Source organism: Pseudopodoces humilis, chromosome 4 (genome assembly GCF_049639895.1).
Source record: "Pseudopodoces humilis isolate 2021_Gansu_Grassland_sample_001 chromosome 4, ASM4963989v1, whole genome shotgun sequence".
Taxonomy (NCBI): Eukaryota; Metazoa; Chordata; class Aves; order Passeriformes; family Paridae; genus Pseudopodoces; species Pseudopodoces humilis.
This window is the reverse complement of record NC_142203.1, coordinates 44,663,374-44,684,370: the sequence shown is the minus strand read 5'-3', so window position 1 is coordinate 44,684,370 and position 20,997 is coordinate 44,663,374. Positions and strand designations below refer to the sequence as shown.

General features: G+C 33.3%; 1 protein-coding gene across 1 annotated transcript in view; it reads left to right on the top strand.

Moving 5' to 3' along the window:
- The window catches only part of CNTLN (centlein), a 197,961-nt gene that overhangs the window by 154,600 nt on the left and 22,364 nt on the right, over positions 1-20,997 (top strand). The window contains 8 exon segments of the mRNA XM_088054637.1: positions 9,200-9,363; positions 12,609-12,629; positions 12,632-12,708; positions 14,374-14,500; positions 16,092-16,110; positions 16,113-16,219; positions 16,570-16,661; positions 16,663-16,736. Of these exon segments, the coding sequence (XP_087910763.1) occupies positions 9,200-9,363; positions 12,609-12,629; positions 12,632-12,708; positions 14,374-14,500; positions 16,092-16,110; positions 16,113-16,219; positions 16,570-16,661; positions 16,663-16,736 (681 nt within the window).

The window sequence follows — 20,997 nt, the reverse complement described above, 5'->3', positions numbered from 1 at the left end:
ACTCCCTTGCACTACAGGAAGAAACTTCGAAACATGTCCATAGCCAGGATTACAAGCCATTCTTACCACTTCACCAAGGATGATGCATGAACCTTCTCAAAGTTTCTTTTTGTTTGTTGGGTTTTTTGGGCTTTTGCTTTGTTTTGGGTTGGTTGGTTGTTTTTTTTCTGTTTTGTTTTCATTTTATTTGTTTTTTTTCTCTTTTTTGTTTGGGGGGATTTTTTGGACTTTCTAGGCATAAAGAAATGGGAGTCAAGAACTAAGACATCTTCTACAACAGTAGAAAAAGAAAGTGTTACAGCAAAAACACTTCTGAGACAAGGAAACTACACCTGGTATTCCTTTTGAAAAATACATATCTACAACTTTTCCTCTTTGGGATTGTCTTAGTTATTCTCTGTCTTAGAGTCCTTATTGTTGCACAGAATGAGTGCTGGTTCCCAGGATTCTATTTCATCCTTGCCAAAGTCAGACACTCTTACTGTCCTAGCAAACCTAGGGAAGAAATTTGTAGTTTTGACAAGGTATTGGTTTGGCTGAAGTGCCTGAACCTCGTGGACTCGGTAACTGCTAGAGGAGATAGAAAGAATATTTATGCTTTCTTACTAATATTTTGCATGATCCAATTTGCTCTCCTAAAGTTTAATTGGGAATTAATGAGGTAGTCATGGACTCATGTCTACCCATGGCTTGTATCATGCTCAGGTTTACTTTACATCACTCCTTTCTACTCTTGATGCCTAATGTTGACGCAGTTCCTTTCCCAGCAGTGCAGACTATGACTAGCTGTAGCCACAGCACATCTCACGAGGTTCATAGGCACTGGGAAAGCACCTACTCTTTGGTGGCTGAACTGTGCACAGTGTTCTCTTTATTTCTGGATTGAAAGGTCATCCTGTGCTCTTTAGGGTATTGTGTACACAAAATGGTTGATTTTGTCTATACTCTTATCTTGGTAAAACCAGCAGAAGAAAATGAGGGAATTGCTAAGCAGATGTAGGTCTCGTTCAAGCTGGGATTTAGAATTGCAGTGTTGTCCTCAAACTGTACAGGTATGTGAAAATAATGAATTTCCAGAGTGAGTCATAATATTGATGATAATCATGATAAAGTGAAAGTCTATTTCACTTCAGATATTAAATACGTATAAATAGTATATAAAAAATATAGTAATATAAAGAGTATTTTACCCTAAACTGTTCATTTATGTCTGTAATTTTAACAAGGGTTCTGATGATAGCATAAAGTACAAATTAAAGATAAGACTGTGGGGGTTCATTTACAAGAATCCAGGGATGAACTACCAATTTAATTTATATGAAGTACATTTTAGTGTTATTTTTAAATGCAGTTCATTATTTTGAAGAATGTTCCTGCCTTTGCATCCTCCCCACAATGTCTGTCATCTGATTTCTCATACCTTTCTAAAGTGGCCGGCAATGTCTTTGTTTTCTTTTATAGAAATGTGAATAATAAATAAATATTTATATAATATCACCTTTATGTGATTAGAAAAATTCCTTCCAGATACTTAACAGTTTTTTCCCTACAATTCTTTGTTGTTTATTTCTGTTTCTTATTCTCTGTGAGAACATAGAACTTTTCCATTACCTAAGTTTGTTAATACAGTCTATATTTAAAATGTTTTTCTTTTACACAGCTCTCTGCGTGAAAACAAATGAGAATACCTTCTGAGGACATCTTTTCTGCTTTTATTAATATTTGAAGTTGCTGAAAATGAGATACTTAAATAATTGAATAAAATTAAGCATAGAGCTATCTTTATAAATTTTGTTCCTTGAATATTGCAACCAGCTTCTCAGAATGGCTATAGCCTACATACATTTTAGTAATTTTTATTTTGAAATAGTTACCTCACTTCCTCAAAATAGGTTGAAAGAGAACAGTCTTTAACAGTTAAAAATCTGAAATTTGAGCCAAGGAAAATAACATATGAAGAGTAATATGGGAGATGGAACAGCTTTCCCTACAAGCACAGATTTCCTGCCCACTTCCATTAGAAATGCAGAAATATTTCAGTAGAAAATGTTTCACTCTCTAAAACACATGGATGTAAGGAGAGGTTAAATTAATATTTCACCATTCTTTTAGTTGTTTTGTTTTATTTTTTCTTATATATTCTCTTAAAAATAACTTTATTTTCTAAAGATATAAAGCTGTATGCTTTGGAACTAAGTGGGTAAATCAAAAGAAAGTTTAAACACAGTCTTTAAAATAGCATTTTCATTTTGGTTTCTCTCTGTTTTATGTGAGTTATACGGAAAACAGATGGAAGCATTATTAATTTTTTCCCCCAATGAGTTTTAGTGCAGCATATTTGTATGTGTTATCTGAAACATATGAATACTTAGTATTGCTGCTGTTAAATTTGTAATGAGTTGTAGGGATTGTGAAATTCCCTGACTGGCTCTCATGCAAGCAGTTCATTTGCAGTGCTTAGAAGTGTTAAGATTAAGCAGGGGGAATATGGCAAGCACTATCCCTGACCCTAAATGAAAAATTCAAATTTCCAGCTTTATGAGTTTGCCCCAACTCTTATGTTTGGTGGAAAACAGATAAATACTGTGTAGTCCTGAAAAAAACCCCCATGCAGTAAAACCTGGTCGTAACTACAAAAGAGCCCATGGATACCATGTCTTATACTGAAAATTCCCTCGTAAGTATAAAGCTATGGAAATCTTGGGGCAAATTTTAAGCATCAGCTGGAAGACTTTCCTTTTGCATTGCAATACTTGATGTGCGCAGGCGTGTTAGGTGTTGGAATACTATTATTTATTAGTATTTATTTAAATAGCAGTGGTGGAGACATGAAAGCATTGGTTTTGAACTTCAGCCACATGTTCACAACTGGCTTTCCATAATACTCAGATATTTTCAAACAGGACAAAGTCTCATGAATTGTCTACAGTTAAATTTTAATTTTTAATTTATTTGTAGTAAAACATTTTTCGTGTACTGTGTTGTTTCTGGCAGATACTAATATTTCAAATAAGTTCAAATATAATATATATGGAAATACTGAATATTTTTATTTTTAATAAATATTGATTTCTTCAAGTTCTGTAATTTTTCTCTGGAAATATTAAGGCCTTGCAGACAATGTCCAGCACAGCTGTATATTTTGTCAGTTTACATCTCCGTATTGGAAAATCAATCACAACAAAAATTAAATCATATAGTTGTGATCATATAATTGATCATTATGAAACTACTTGTATAAGTACTGTTAAATAAATAGTTAATAGTCCTTATATTCCCTTGAAATTTGCAAGGACAGATGGAGTGCAGCATCTGCTTTAGTATGAAAGAAAGATAGTGTTCTTAATACGTACAAAAATTAGAGATGGGATACAGCAGTGTTTACTTGTACAGAGACATGAAATGAAAGTGCTAGAAAATGAAGGCTAAAATAGAATTGCTGCAGGACAAAACCTGTATCTTTGAATTGGTGTAATCATTATACAGATGACATATATCAGAAGCATTTTCACCATCTTAAATATTGTGATTTATATTATTACCATTTTTTCCTCCTATTTTCTATAATTTATTTGAAAAATCATTTGTTGCACAAAGCCAGTTCTGTACTCAGACCTGTCTCTTGTTATAGGAGCAGTTAATTTCTTGTAGAATTTGGCCCAGAATATATGACTCCATTTCATTTATATATGAGTGTTGTATGTTTCTCTAAAATAGAGCTTTGTTTTCTGCTCTTGATCTATGTGATATTATTAATATTTACAAAAAGAGAAAAACAAACCCAAATTCAAAAAGTCCACGTCTGGAGTGATTCTATTGATTTTCTTTTTATATTATTTAATAAGTTGCTGTAGTCAGATGTTGCAATGCTAGACTTTTATAAGTTGTAGAATAAACATAGCTGTAGATTAATTGTAAGTGAATTAAAATTACAGGTAAAATGTTTATTTTTACCTGGAAAATTTGTTTATGAAGTATTATACAGCAAATAGCCCTTTATAAATGATGACTGATCAGTAGTTGTACATGTTTTAGAAGACACTCAAAATCTTTGCGTCTAGGAATCATCGTTAGTAATAACAAATATTTTTCCAATATTTGCTGAATTTATAATTTGTATGTGTGAAAGGGCTATTCCAATGTAAATATTGCTGTTTTAATGCAGATGAACTGCACTAGTAGTGTTACTACTATCAACAGGACAAATGTTTTTCTTTAGTAAAATATCTGAGATGAGAAATGTACCTCTTATCTACTGGTTAATGCCTGTGCTTCTCTTTGGGGAACTAATTTAAACACTTCACGAGAGATTGACATTTTCAGTACCTTAAACATCCTTAAAAGCTGCTTTGTTCACTGCAAACCATATTTAGTATGACCTCATAATAATGTAGCACACCTCAAGTGTCATGCCTGTCTTTACTATGCACTTTGGAGCTGTGTTCATCTATACTAGACAACTGCACTTCAAGGAAAGATTTTTTTTTTTTTCCTTGATAGGCAATTAGCAGTAATTAGGAAGATTCACTTCAGTAAGGTGTCAACACGAGATTGTTTAAAAAAGTTGAATGTCAGTGGCTTTAAAAGAGGGTTCTTTTCCCTGACACATAGGTATGGCATGTGAAACATGAAATGTTAATTTAACTTTTCTGCTTATTATTCATGCACAATATTATTTTGTCATTCAGATACTACACTGACAGAGTGCAAAGGGTGTTAAAATAGTGCTGCTGGAATAAAAAGAGGATTAATCTACCATTGGCCAATTAGCCAAAGGGTACTTAATGGTCTCTAAAGGCTACTGAAGTCTAACAACTAGCTAAAGCACTGGCAAAAAGTCCTCTATATTACCTTCATTTATTTGACATTTTGTGGAATAGTCAGCTCCTGATAACTGCATTTGGCTGAAAAAAAAAATACAACTAAATGATTCAGTAGATTTTACTAAAATTTCGGGATAAATGACAAATAAATTCTATATTTTAGAAGTTTGTCTTGCTTTTGGGGGGTCTTTGTTTCAATTTAGGGATGGGATATTAAGTCACCAAAGACTTCTGTTTGATACTTTGTCTTCATGTCTAGAATACTAAGTTATCAACCACTTACAGCACTTGCATGAAAAGAACTTTGATCGAGGATTTGAAGTTATTTGCCTTTTCTCTATATGATCACATTAAGTATTCAGCACAGCTTTTTGGTCTGGTTTATATATTTTCAGATAACTACATACCATCTTTATTAATTTTACCTTTTTCTTTTTTTCTATGGCCCATCAGGCAGAGGAAGGTTTGAGAGAATGCAGAAGGGTCAAGTTTAGTGGGATTGACACAATAAATTCGTCTCTGACATTGTAAATAGGTTTATCATTATGTTATAATAATATTTGAGAGAGTGAGTAAAATCAAACCTAGCTTTCTGCCTGCAAGCATGCTTTGAAAAGTTCTTTCATGTTTTATGTGTGCAGCAAGTACTGCTTATTTTGTATGCTTTACATGAGACTGTGAGAAAATAGTGCTCCATGTAAAGCATTTATTGAAGCAGTGTTAAATTCTAAAACCGAACTTTGTATAGGAGCTATGCATATAGCAAATATATTCTATTACCAACTGTAGCAAGGTTTCTTAGAGAAAAGAAAAATGAGAGTGTTAACTTCAGTTTTCTTGCAGATGTAGCAGTGTTTTTGTCTGCCAGGATCTTAGGGTGGGAAGCTCCACAGAAAATGAGATTTTTGCACCACAGAGTATATTAGCTTTAGTTTTCAAAATGAGTAGTAAAATAAGATTGTGTCACTGCTTAAAAAGTGTGTCAAGAATGCCTGATTTACATCGGGTTTATATTTTTTTATATAATATATTTTGTAAATATGAATGTGTGGGACTGACTGACTTCAGTAGCAGTACAGTATCAGCTTCTTCCAAGATAAATGTTATATTCATACATGCCAGCTGCAGTAGAATAGTGACTTCTGTGAAATGAGCTCAAAGTCCCTTACGGAGTGATTGTGATGCCAAGGAGCAATAGGCCATCCCAGGAACTTCCTGTGTTAACCCATTGGGCCTTCCACACAGCTGTCTTTCTGAGCAGAGGGTTTATGGTGAAAAGCCTTGCTGAGTCACTGCAAGTTTTGTATTGACTACATAGAAACTGAGGTTTCATCACTTACTCCTTTGTGAACAGCAGAACAGAGTGTCATGGGTATACCAGGAACAAGGAGATTAAGATAGATGGATGTTAAAATATTGAACCTATAAACATCTGTTAAGCCAAAAACACTCTGGAGGAGGTGCAGCAGACAAAGGCCGCTACATCACAGAGGAACAGCAGTAGGCTGCCTTTACCAACATCTGGTCTAGCTGATGTTTAAGATTCTTCTACCTTTCATCCTGGTGACCTCTTCCCCTGGAGTAAATTCTTTTTACTCAGTAATTCAGGATTTGTGTGCATGGTAGAACACACAAATAAACTTTTTGTTGTGTCTAAAAAAAGAAAAAATAATTAAAAACTTGACCTAAAATATAGGGAGTGGTGAAGAACACCAGGGTGATGAACTTCTTTCTTAAGTGAATACAAGGAATATCTTTTAGGTATAAATATCTTGATAGGGCAGTGGGGCTGTTTTTTACATCTCACATGGATTTATATAGGATTTTCTCATAACTGTTCAATAGATTAAAAATAGAGGAGTAATGCAGTAGAATTATCAGTCCTGTAGTACATTTACAAAATCTACGGAAGTATTAAGAGACAACTTCAGTGAAATATCTGATTGCAGTTGAGTGCCTGTCTGCTTTTGTGAGTTTGGGCTCTTGTACATCATATACTATTTTCACTTCATCCCTATAGCTCTTAGGCTGTTTACGAATTTAGGTAGATTCTTATTCTAAAACCTTTCTTCCTACCTCCTTAAGTAGTTCCTGTAACCGTCATCTTTAGTACCAAGAAGAACTTTTCTTTTTGAAAATATTTGCTATAATTTTTGAGAATGTAGCCAGTGCAATTCATGATGTTTTAGAATTGATGCATATTGTCAGCAGCAGTAGCCTGAGAAACTTCTGAGAGTCATGAGCTATCTTGGGCAGATATGGGGGCATTTCTAATTTTGAACAGAGATATTGATCTAGCTATGATTTTTTTTTTTTTCTTTTTATGAATAATTTATTATAGAGACACTGAATCATGAAATTCTGCATGTAGAAATATTGGTTATACTGGACAAATTAACATAATCCTCATATTTTTCTATACTATGTCCTTCTGTACTACTACTGGTTTTTCTCATTGAAAAGGTCCTCATTTTGTCTTTTGCTCATCAAATGTAGTAATTATGAGGAGAATATATCAGATTAAGGAATAGTCAATTAGAAAATACTCTATCTCCCTCTTGTTTAATAATGATAGCAGACACAGAAGAGAATGGAAAGATTAACTCCTTTACTAAGAACAGTGCTTTCCTCAGATACATATGTAAAATGCCCACTGACTTTAATAAGTGCACTTGGTGAATATGAAATAAATACTGTTAGAGTTTTAACTTTAAATACCGGATGAATTTTCCTTGTACCCATGATATTTTTTTAGGCTAATGCAAAATATACAAGCATTCTTTTCTCATTCGTAATGGGAATAAACGTGACTCTCTTTTTATCTGTATATATCTTCAGATCTTCAGATTATTGTCATGGGAGTGTATGTTTTTTTTTAACACATATATATGATTTTTTTTTCCTAATGGCATGAAGCTGTATAAAATCTAATTTGCAAGTTAAATAATTAACTGCTTGAAAATAGAATACTTAACTTTCACCTTTTTTGTGGGTTTTTTTGTTTGCTTTTTGAGATTTTTTTTTTATTTTGGCGGGGGAGAGTTGTGTGTTTTTTTGATTTTTGGTTGGGTATTTTGTTTAGAACTAGCACATAATCAGGTGCACATTTAGTTATTTCAAGATGTCATGGAGTTCTCTTGTTTCTGATCAGGATTCTTCACAAAAAACTGGGGGGTTTTTTTGAAATATTTCAGTACGATTTTGAACATTTTTTCTTATGTTAAGGTACTGTATTACAGTCTTACTTGGAGTAATAAGATAGCATTTTAATAACCCTTTTAAGGATCAGAGAGCTGTTAGGCCATTGTTGGCTTTTGGCTGACTACAGTTTTGTGAAAGTTAATCACTAGCATGGAGATTATTTCCGTTCCCCTTTTTGCATAACAACATTCAATAATTTAAATTAAAGCAATTATTTAAAACATTACTTCTGTAAGGAATAATGTGAAATATATTGGTACAAAGATTGAATAAGTCTTATTGGTTGTCAGTCAAGTGCAATAAGACTGAGAGTTTGTTTGCACGATATTTATTTGAACTAAATCCCTAACAAGGCTTTTCTGCTAATTGGACTTAGCATTTATGTTGCTAAGTGAGAAGCATTTTGGCTGCAGTATAGGGTGGTAAGACCTACCCAGTGGAATAAACAACTAACATCTGTTATCCTGTCCTGCTCCAGCTTGTCTTTTACCACTTAAGTACTTCAGCCCTAGAGTCAAGGTTATGGAATGTGCGGTTCTCTGGCTATGGTGCATATATTGAAAGGGATGAAATAACACATAGGTAAAGACCAGCCAACCAGGAGATGTTTAGTGCAGCTGGTCCACATGGCTTTAACCTCTACAAGCCCTACAAATATCAAAACAAAAGCCAAGAGAAGGGTGTATGTTTTATAGCAGTTGTCAACACAGCATTTCAAGTGAGCTTACAGTGGTCACCATTATAACAGATTTGACATTTAACTACCCTTAATTCACACTGTTGTCTGAGACACCATGGTATTTCTTCATGTTCTGTGTAGAAATAATTGCTGAATTCCAGGGAGGCTCTAGATAAACATGTTTCAACAGTAACTGCTGTTACAGTTTTGTATGATAATTTTTGTTTCTCATGGTTAGAACAGCAACATATTCAGTCAAAACTGAATTATTTTGCCTTAAAATAATTGCTTGTTTTCAGTGGTAGTAGATTTTTTTTTCTGCCTGATTTGATCTTTTTCTGTACTAGAGAATTCAACCAACAGCTATGCAATGTAATTACACGTAATATATATAGCTTCATTCCTCTTGAATGCTGAACTGGAGAAACATCTCATATGATCAAGCAAAAATATATTTAGGATGAATTTTTGATTGTTTATTCTCTTTGTAAAACAGGTGTTGACCTCAACCTGGCCAAGTGGCAACAGGAGGAGGAAGATTTACAAGGAAAATTAAAGTTGAGGGAACATCTGTCTCAAACTGCTGGCAAGAGTGAAGCTACACCAGCTCCTTCAAAGAACACTGATTTAGAGATGAAACAGCTGCAGTGCAAACTAAAGGTGACAGAATGGATTATCTAGTGCTGAGGATAATTGGTATGAGCAGTAGTTCATAACTGGGTCAAGCAGACATACATAAACTCCCATGCACCTATCATTTCGTAGACAATGATTAGTAGCTTAAGTGTTGAATTGCCTTTGATGGTAAATAGAAATGTAGTCATAGACAGAACTAAAAGTTCTAAAATGATTTCTGCAGAGCAAATAGGCCAGACAAGAAGTCTTGCTGGGTTTTTGCACAATGATAAAGTACATCTTGTTGGAATGTGCTGTGGAATTAGTTTGATGAGAATTCAGTTGATTCCTTTCTTCCTTTAAGAAGGAGAAAAGCAGTAGCTGTCTGTGAAAGAGAAGCAAAGAATTTGAGCTACTGGATTGTCTTTGTCTTCAGAGAGACTTTTTTTTTTTTCATTTGTGTGTTTGTGCATTAGTTGGTAGGAAAATACTGACTGGTAGATGATTTCACTTTTCAGTCTCGGGTGATTTTGTTGCATGTGAATGTGCAGAGGCTGGACTGTGTTGTTCTGAAAGCTTTCTCAGCAGGTGGCCTGGCTCAAACATATTAATTCTTCTTCTCTTCTCACTGGAGGAAATATATTTGCAACAGTATGTCTTCAAGTTGTTTTTTCCCATTGTTTTCTGTTAAATAGTAGAGGAAAGAGAAAAGGTCAAAATGGTACAGCTTTGTGCTGCTAGAAGAAACCTTTCAGAAGCAAGAAGTCTGCCAAAGGATCAGCTAGAAGAAAAGGCTGTGTTACATGGTCAGCATAGCTCACTCTAAATGCTGGATTAGCTGTGCTAGCACATGAGATGTGGGTAATGCTCAGACCTTTTAGCTGTTGATGGTAATCATGGTATTACAGATCATGGCTATTGCACACTGGATGCATAACATCTGAATTCAAGGATTAGTAAAGGTAGGTCACATTGATAAAGAGATGAGGCCAGCAGGGAGCAGCCATGAAAAGGCACATAAATTGATCTTCTTTAATTATGAGAAAGAGTTCTTAAAACCATACACACTGTCTTCTTAAGTATTGTTTTTAGGTTTGGGATTGACTAATCTGCTTCTGTTGCTGGTGAGTGGTAATTTCTGTTAATTAGGGGTGTACCATTTAGATGAGTATCTTCATTATCCAGAAATCTAGCAGTCAACAGATCTATGCAAGTAGGAAAAATAAAAAAAGGGGATTCATTTTTTTAAATAGCTGAAGAGTAACACCCGTGCTAGGAGCCTACTCTATTTGTCTGCCAAATGCGAACAGCAAAACAAATTGATGAAAAATCAAAGGAGTTTTTTTTGTTTCTGCAGCAGAGGAAATATTTAGCAAGCATATATAAATCTGATATCAAAAATACTAGCATGACTTTTAATTCCTTCTTAAAGATATATTAAATTTTTAATGAAAAAAATAAATCATGTATGCAAAACTATATTTAGGATGGAGATAGTCTGTGACCTCAAATGCTAAGCAGTAGAGTAAATTCACTGGTTTCTGAATTGGATGGCAGTTTTGAATATAAGGACCTCAAAAACTAAAATCAAGTTTCTAAAATTCTTAACTTTATTTAAGGCTAGTTTAAGTCCTGCAAGTCATTTTTTAGCAGAAGAATTTGGCAAAGGGTTTTCAATTATTGTTCCAGGCTCTCTAGCTGACTTAAAAATGAGACACATAGTTATTCTCCTGAATATCTGAATCTCTAAGCAGCAAAACCTTTCCTTATAGCTCAAAATGTCAAAGTACCTGGCCTTGTTAGTTAATTTTTTTTTCTTAGCACTGTCTTTGCAGTGCTTGTTTACGTTGTGTGTAATGACTCCTTGTGTCTTTGCCAATAGGAAGAAATGTGTTAAGTGTGGGTGGTGAGTTTGGAAGCAGACTACCATAAGCATATGTCTTTGCCTCTGAACATGTGCAGAGGCCCACCTAAGTACTCAAGTTCATGTCTGGTGTGTAAACCACGAAACCGGGTGCTGTGCTTTAAGCTAATGGAACTCAAGCTCCACAAACAGGTCTCAGGAAACTCAGGAATATTCTGCTAGCATACATCATTTTAACAATTTTCTGGTTATACCCCACATTATAATAATAGTAAATAGACTAGACAAGTTATTAAGAACAATATTTTATATCTAACTATGCACACAAGGATATATACTCCCCTTGAGGTGCACAGAGTTATGTACAATACTCCCATTTATGTTAATAGGCATTACAAGTCTGCACTGAGCAGAGAAATTCTCCTGAAGTATCATTGTTTACAGCATGTCTGATCTGTTTGCTTATTGTTTTTACATAGTCAGTAAAAAGCTGTAGTGCAGTGGCTAAATCTGTATACCTATAGGCACATGTATATTTTGTGCTTATGCTTAACGTGTATCTTTTGGCAACACCTTTTGGAGTTCTGCAATAGCTCTCTGTGGAGTATTTGAGCTGCCATTTCAGCAATGGCATTCAATGCATATGCTCAGATTGCTAAGATGGCTACTTAGTTAAATTATTTTTTTTTCTTTTTTTCTGTAGACTGATTCAGATGTTCTGAATTTAGATCTTGGGTAGATGATATGTGTAATTGCCTGTATGAATAGAGGCACTTTTTTCCTTATTATATACAAATGTGGAATGCTCAACAACTGTATAATTGTCCTTCACTGGAATGACATGTGCCTGAAAATTAGGATCATACCTGGTTGTTACTGAAATGTAGAATTTGTGTTAATACAGACAAATGAAAATGTCTTTGTCTTGTGCTTTGAATTTCAGGAGACATAAAAAACAGCAACTCTTGTAAATTGTCTTGTATTTCCCAATACTCAAGATGATAGGAATTATTGGACATTCTTGCTGTATAGATGTAGACTCCTTGTGCTGTAGAACTACACTATTCAAAGATGTAGCTCAAATGCAGACCCAGTTTTACTTCTCTTCTGTTATGTGCTATTCTAACCATGCTATGCAAAAGAAAATACAGGCCTGATTGGTTCTTGCATGTCCCAGGGAACATCTATTAACCATACATTATTAGAACAGTGGAGAAAAAATTATTTCATATTATTTTCCAGGGAGTGTACTTCTTCTTAAGTGTTCCTAGAAAGTAAGAATGCTCATTTTATACCAGTTCATTTCTAAGAACCTTCATAAATTACATGGGAATTTACTGAGATTTTTTTTTTTTTTCAAAATTTACTGTTGACTGTGATCACATTCAGTCTACTTTATTTATATTTTAATATATTTTCAATATAGAATTCGAACACTGAGATCACGATAAGCAATCGACCACCATTAAGTCACTAAGAAAACAAGTCCTGGAAAAGGAAGAACGGATTCGCGAACTACAGGCCAAGCATGATCCCTCTTCTATCCATTGTGTCTGGTGCCACCCAGTGGCAGCTGTGAAATTCCCACAACGTCAACTGCTCCTAGATTCTTAAGAGAACGATGTACTCTCTTTATTGCAGTCTTGCATAGTGTTACAGGGTTTGTTTTTTTAAAAACTGGAGTAGTTTATGGTTAAATTGCGTTTTTTTTTTTTTTTAAATTGGAGAGTGATAAGCTGGCTGAAGTATCTGTATGGAAGTAAGAATTAAGCAGCTTAAGTCAGAACTCAGACTCTAGAGTAGACTACTTTATCCTTGATGTAAGTCGAAATGAATTCCTCAGCACTGTTAAACACAGTCTTTCAAATTCAGTAATTCCTTGCCTAGGGGCTAAGAGACATGTCAAGGTTCAGATGCTTAAATAAGATTAAATAGCTAGTCTTATATTCAAATAAAGTTCAAAAGGACAGTTGTATTTGTTTCTATTTGAATTGATTCAGGTCTGCTATTCATTTTGTAAACCAAAAATTGTCATGTATGCAACTGATACTTTTTATTCTACCTGCTGTAACTGATATAATACTGTTCTTCAATTATATTACTCTATCAACTATAACAAAGCTATTAGTATATCTGAATTTCTTGTCTGCCCAAGAGTTTAACTCCTCTAACCTTTCTGATTTTTTTAACTGAAGAAAGAATGCACTTATCTGAAAATACTTCATTTGAAAAATAGAGAGCCCTAAAAATGGTTAAATTGTAGATTGTTTATTTTCTGTTTCAAAGTGAATTTTTCCACCATAAGATTTTAAATTTAAAATAGTTATTGGATAGCATACTTTCTTTATAAAATAGATTTTATAATTTTCATAAGCTGTAAGATATAATAACTAAAATAACAGAGTATAAAGAAATTTTTAGATGTGCTGTATTCCTGGGGATTTTTTTTAATACAATATTGACATTGTATTAACAGTGTTGTATTCCTGAACATACTACCATTCATTTTGATTTCATTGGAAAAAAATCTAGATATCTGGATATATTTAGGTATTGCTTGTGTTTATATTTAAAATATAAATTAGTGTTCTAATAGTGGAAGCATTTTATAAGGCATTATTTTCTCATTGAACAAAGATTACTTTTTAGCGCATGAGAGTTTTGGGGGTTTTATGAGAAATTTCTGACAAAAGCTGATGCTATTTCTAGGTTTTGTATTTTGTCTCATCTGACACACAAGGATAGAGTTTTTTCAATTGTTTCTGTGAATTACTCAGTTGGATGAAAGGAGGCTTTCCCATTTTGCTTTCTTTTGAAAATAATTTTGCAAAAAATACTATTTGAATGATTGTTTGAGACATCAAAGGAATTTAATTAATTGAATTTTTTGGTTTAGAAGCTTTCTTTTCCCTTTTCTTGATAATAGTTTAAGAATTATTGTGATTTCAGTTCAGATAAGCAAAAATCAAATAAAAAATATATTGCATATTTAGAAAAAGGTCTCTTTAATAAGAGACTGAAACTGGGTTTAGTACTTGGCAACCAGGTAAATTGCAAGAACCGCATGAGTTTTCATTTTTGAAAGTGTTGCAGAGCTATAGGCATGATAGATTGTCTACTGCCTTTATACCTTTTAGTTGCATATTAACCAAATTTTCTAGCAGTGACATGCAGTCCAGCTTCCCCTGCAGAATTTCTCAGTTGGAGGGGGATTTTACTATGAAAAGATATTTGATAGAAGACTTAAGGTCTCATCTAAAAGAAAATCAAGAAAATGAGAAAACCTCAAATGAAACATCGAAAAGACTTGAGAGAAAGGTACTTCTTTCTTGCTATTCCTAGTTTTCGAAAAAACAGAAGCTGGTGGGTTTACAGAAGTTATTTCAACACACTATACATATTAAATCAATATATTGCTTAAAGCAAAGAACATACAGTTAATTGAAGGGTGTAATTCCCTCCACTATAATTTGTATGAAATCAGTATATGGTGATAGCTTGAATGGATTCAACATAGTTTAATTTATCTTTGTTATAGGTGTAATTAAGTATTAAGATATTCAGAACACACAGTTGTGAGGATATGCTCTAAGTAGTGGGATTTAGTTTTATGCAATGTAAGTTCACAAAATATAGTAGACCTGAAACAAGAGTGATTTTACATGACATATGCTAATGAAGTCCATGCATCTCTCCTGGCTATAGTAGTTAAACGCTTTAATATGTTAATCTATTTTCTACTGCAGTGTTATGAATGATTCACTGTTCTTAGCTTGAAGTAATTCTAACTGTGTAGGTAGTGGTTGACTTTTATAGCAAATTATTTTCTCCTGCAAAATTTTAGTATGATTTTGCAGGAGGTAAGAGAACTTGTATATAGTTTAGCATATTTCCAAAAATACTACCTTACGCATTGCACTTTGGCCTTCAGTTCCAGAAAAAGATCATGATGTTTGTTTGTTAGGTTATGCAGCTTATAACCCCAAAATAGAAATAAACAATCTGCCAGTTTGCTTTTGTTTGCCTAGAATGCAAGTGCTTGCTGAATGTCACAAGCATTATTCCTGCTTGCAGTCATACAGCATTTGCAGCTCCGAAGAGAGCTACCGTATAACCCTCCATGCTAAAGATAAGGTGTTATTAAGAAATCCACAGCCAGAAAGTGAAAGCATAAGTAAGCAAGGGAGCTAAGGTATGACATGAGAAAAATACCTGGTTTTGGTTTCGGTTTTAGAATGGAATGTTGTGCTTTAGTGCTGTACTTGGAGTATTTTAAGCACTTCATTTCCAGAGAATCATATTCCATACATTATTTTGATAATTATATGTGAAAATCAGCTTGATAAATTTTACATTATCTTCAGCAAAAGATCAAAGAAATTCCCTGTTACTCGATATTGTCAGGAAAACTTTGTGCTTAGCACTATAGGAAAGCGGAACGATATTTAGGAGCATTGTTTTTTTTAATTTTACCCTCAATCAGTGTTTTCATTAGATAATCATTATCTTAGAAGTTTTACAGACTATTAACAAATGGACAGTTATTTTTTCAGCTGAGTTTGAATTTATGTTTTTATCTCTGACAAAAAGAATTAGTGGAAGTTGCCGTTTACTCCCTTTTGCAATTACTCTAAGTTTAAAGTATATATGAACAAACAGCTCTGCAAATGAAGAGCTTTTCTTTATATTTAATGCAAGTCAAAACTTTATGTAACGAGATTGTTTGCAAACTGATCTCTACTGGCTCAACAGCAGAGGTCCATTAAAGTCTGCAATTTCAGAAAAAGATACTTCAGTAAAATTATTTCTGTAGTTATGTATTTTTATGTAATAAAGGTATGCTTAGTTCTGATTTCGTTCTAATTTTGAAATTTTCTATCTTGACAGTCAATGCCTTTCATTATTTCAGGTGAAGGCACTGGCTGAAGACGAAAAGCTTCCATTGACTCAATGAAACAAAGATTTAATGTAGCTATGAAAGAGAAGTCTCAGTATGAGCAGATGTATCACAATGCCAAAGATGATTTGGAGAAATAGGTGTAATTAGAGTTTTGATGGCTCCACTGTGGAACTTTCTCATACCTTACTTTCAAATGAAAAGTTGCAAGGTCATCAGCTTAAGCTTTCATAGCAGAATTGTAATCTGTTTCTCTGATGTAATTCAGTCACGCTTCTGAAATTTAGATACTGAAACATGAACATAATGACTGAAAATTAATCATTAGTTTTTGCCAGGAAATTACATACTATATGTTGGAAGTGAAATATTCTGTGATGTCAGCTGTGGTGTGGGAGGTTGGTTTGTTCATTCATGTGGTTTGTAATCTACCATATCTTCCCATCAGCTTTTATCATAGCACTGCTGTGTCTCTGTGGATGTGTTTCAGGACCTCGAGCTTATTAAACTAGGGAGCAAAATTATTGAGACTGAATGTTCTATGGCTGAACTCGAGACTGCTGCATCTCAACAACTACATGGCTAAACTGAGTACACAGGTTTCAGAAACTCTAAAGAAGGAGCTGCTGCTCACTAGTGACAGAGTTCAAGACATTTGTGAAGGTTTGAATATTGATTTTCTTTTGAGTGTTCATCTGAATAAAGGTACTTTTGATTGAAAGCAAAATGTAAAAGATTAAGCAAGGCTTTGATGCATTCCCTGTTCCAGAACAATGTTTGTGGTTGCTGTAGTGTTCTGGTGTCGGGTCTGAATGAGGAGAAAGAATCACTGCCTCTCTCCCAGGCTCTCAAAGACTTCCATAGCTTTTATTGGTCATCTTTTTATATATGGCTGCCATATACTTGGTCCCAAAAGAAAGTGGTTAGTTGTATATCAGATTCCTTTGCAGCAAATAAATTCTCAATGCATTTAAATATAATAATTAAAATCTATTTAATACTGTGAATTACCTCGTTTTCCATAGGCACATGCTTCTTGATTTAGAAATACTATATAAGCAAGCCTCTACATTGCAAAATTGAAAGCATTTTTAAGAGTAGTATGTAGAAGATTGTTTCCTTATATTCCTTCCAGGGCAGTAGTCACAGCACCGGCCTGATAGAGTTCAGGAAAGGTTTGGACAACGCTCATGGTGTGACACTTGGGTATGGTTCTGAGCAGAGCCAGGAGCTGAACTTTGATGATCCTTGCAGGTCTTTTCCAGCTCAGAAGATTTTGTGATTTTATTAATGTAGCATATAACTACTGTACACTTTCAAAGAAGGCTCTTGCTTACTAGCCCATGAAACAGCCGCTTCTCTACTGCTCTTGTGTTTCTGTAGAAGTGAGCTGATTTCAGATATGTTTGAGGAAGGCTGAAGCATTCAAAGTAAAGAGTAAGGGAATTTTGATGCACTGGAAAAAGAAAGCATATATAGTTATCCCTTCAAAAATAACTTTCAACTCTGGATTGAAATTTAGTGCCTTAAATAGATGTGCATTACATCTTTCTGTCATCATCAGATGAGAAGTCACTCTAGGTAGCAGTATTTAGACCTGTAGCATTTGTCTGAAATCATCACATGTTCAGTTCAGTTTCTAAGTTCATAATCATTTCCTTTACGAAAAAAGACTGAACAATGTTGAATACGCTTTAAAATACTAAATACAAGTAATGCATAAACTAACTTATCTAAGGGGAAAATAAGATTTGTTTTCATGAAAAAGTGCCTGTTATTTAAAAACCTAGATATTTTAATTTTTAAAGTTTATTATTAAAGTGATTTATATTTTCTGTTTGCCTTTTGATATAACTGTTGAAAAAGAGGTATAAAACTGATCACTATACCCATTTGTGAAGAAATATGCTGTCTATTCTTGAACAGATGGTAAATTTTCATGGGAGAAAATGTGCTTTCCTCTAATACTGAATGGTTAATGTAAGAGGAAGATATAGGTGTTCTTTCCACAGCTGCATGCTTATTTTTGACTCAATATGGAAAAGGCTGAATCAATCTAATGTAATATCTATTATTTTTAATTAATTACTCCTATGTCATTGATGAAAGAGAGAAGCAATTCAGTCTCTGTTCAGACAGCTATGAGTTTTGGAATGTCTTCACTGAGTAAAGTGAAAGTAGCAGTTACAGAAATAAGGAGATAAACAAATCATACTATCAATATTTTACATACCTCTGTAATGAAAAGTTTTTAAAAAATTAGAAAATGAGAAAGTAAAAGATATCTGTTTTCAAAAGTAAATGTATTGAGTGGAATCACCTATTAACAACTATTATTATAGCTTCATTCACTGTTGAATAAGATGACAGCTTCATTCTTAATTATCATGAATATTTATTAGCACTTGCATGGTTGCACTAGATGTGGAAAATATGTTAATATGAAATAATAATAATAATAATAATAATAATAATAGTAATAGTGAATACTCTGCAAACTATTTTTTGAAAACAAAGAGTGTCTAAAAGGAAACTACTTTGTTTAGTTGGGTGCTAAAATCAGATTTTATTAACAATATACCATTGTAAAAAAGTAAAATATTTGGCAATTTAGTGGAATTGTGCATATATCAAGAAAATCCTACTAAAATATCTCTTTTGTACCTGATATTATGACAAGGTATTGTGATAATACTTAATGTAATAAGTAGCAGTACTACTTCCTTTTGAAAAAAGTGTGGCTCTTCTTTGGAAGTCTGTTCTGCCTCATTTCTTCTCTTCTGGATAGCTGCCAGGTCCCCTTTTTACCTTGATTCTCACTCCAGTTCCAGTAATTAAAAAAAAAATTCTATACAAAGATAAAGTTTAACCCATATATATCACTTAAACATGTTAACAAACTTATATGACCCTTTAATATTTGTCTGTTATTCTGATCACTTCATAAACTTTACTTTTTACATTTTTCAGAGTGCAAGTGTAATTTTCTCCTCATTCTTAAATTGAATGCAGTTACTTTTCATACCCATTCCATGTGTCTTGTGACATTATATAGTTCTTTTTTAATGTACAACAATTAAATTATTTCAGAGCTGCTAATTAAGTTGCTGCTAGTTCCAGCTATAAATGGGACAACAGGGCAACTTCTGAGAAGAGTGTGACTGTTTATGGTATGCAGTGGTACTTGCTTTTAAAGTTATTGACAACACAGAACCACAGGATCTTGGATCTATTTGGATCAAGATAATGAGTTACAAAACCTAGAGAAGAGGTTTCTGGTAGAAATTCAATATACATCAGTGGATCACATTAGAGGATATAATGAATTACTGATTGAGCAAATATTCCATTACCGATGGAATGTAATAAAATGTTGCATTGCTGTGGTCACCCCAATTTGGGACACTTACACAATGAGCTAAAATCATTAGATTGTAGAATCTAGTAATAGTTTCCAAAAATGCTGAAAGGAATGCTTATAAATAAAGACTGCTGTGTCCAATGTGTTGTGATTATTTGATTTATTTTTGTTGGAGCGTGGGATAGGAATCAGGTCTTATGTGCTGAATGACTTTCAGTGGAAACTGACAGGGCACCTGAAACAGTATAATTAGTATAATTATAATATAATATACATAATATATATATATACTAATATAATGTAATAGTATAATTCAGAGCAATTCATTTGTCCAAAGCTGTTATGAGGAAGACACAGGCTAGTAGGAAATATGAATAGAAATTGTGGACTGTAACAGTTTATTAAGTAATCAAAAAACCACTGTTGCATAATTAGATGGTAGCTCCTTATGAATATCTATTTTATTTTGGTAAGAAAGTGAGTAAAATATTTAGAAATAAGAGGCAACATAAACAAAGTGGAAAACAGATTATAGATAACAACCTGAAAACATAAGCAACAATGGAGCGTAAAAGATGGATAAGATGCTGAAGAAGTCAAGAGGAAATCTTTGGGTAGCAAGGCCAAGAGCAGTGGTAAACAGGCAGGATTTAAAACTGTGCTACTACTAAGGTAGCTATTACAGGGCAGATGCTAACTATTATTAGATTAAAAAAACCCTGTGTAAAGAGAGAAGTCACCGATTATTTCTGGTTTGTGTCTGGAAAGAAGTAGGTTGATGTCTCATGAAGATGCTGCAACATTCTTGATCTATTAGTAGCCAAGATTTTTAACATTTTGTGGAAAGATGTAGGATTTTTGGATTGAGAATTTTTATAGCCTACCACTTTATAGAGCTGGCTAAGAAATATTTCTCTTGCTGATCCTCATTTTGAATAAGTATTCAAAGTCAGTGCATATGTATTACGACACTGCCTAGAGTCTAAAAGAATGATAATATTGAGTCAATATTCAGAAAAGGCAGTATTTTACATTCATTAATCTGACTTTATTTCTGAATAAAATACTGATATGAAATTCAATTATTAAAGTATTAAAGCATGGAAGTATATTTATACTTCATAAAATGCCTTTATGGAAAGCAAACTGTGTTGAGTAAATCCGGGTTTTTTTTTCTGGAGAGTAGTACAAGTTTAATTATAAATTAATTATATAATTTAATTATAAATTAATTATAATAAAGGTTTAATTTGTTTTAATATACCTTTTTTAAGATCCCTGACCTACTACTGAGATATTCAGATAAAAAAAAATAGCGTATGCAATATCAATAGTATGTTAAATGGATTAAAAATATCTCATGCAGTTGATCTGAAGAATAAATCATAAAATGTGGGTGTTTTTTAGAGTTCCGTAATGACGAGAACTAAACTTGATTATTAAACGTTTTCACAAAATGTCCTGGTAAAATTTTTCCATGGTATTTATCAAGACTAAGACATAATAGTGAAAATAAAGCTGTAAATATACCAACTAGGCCAAATAAAACTTTTTTAT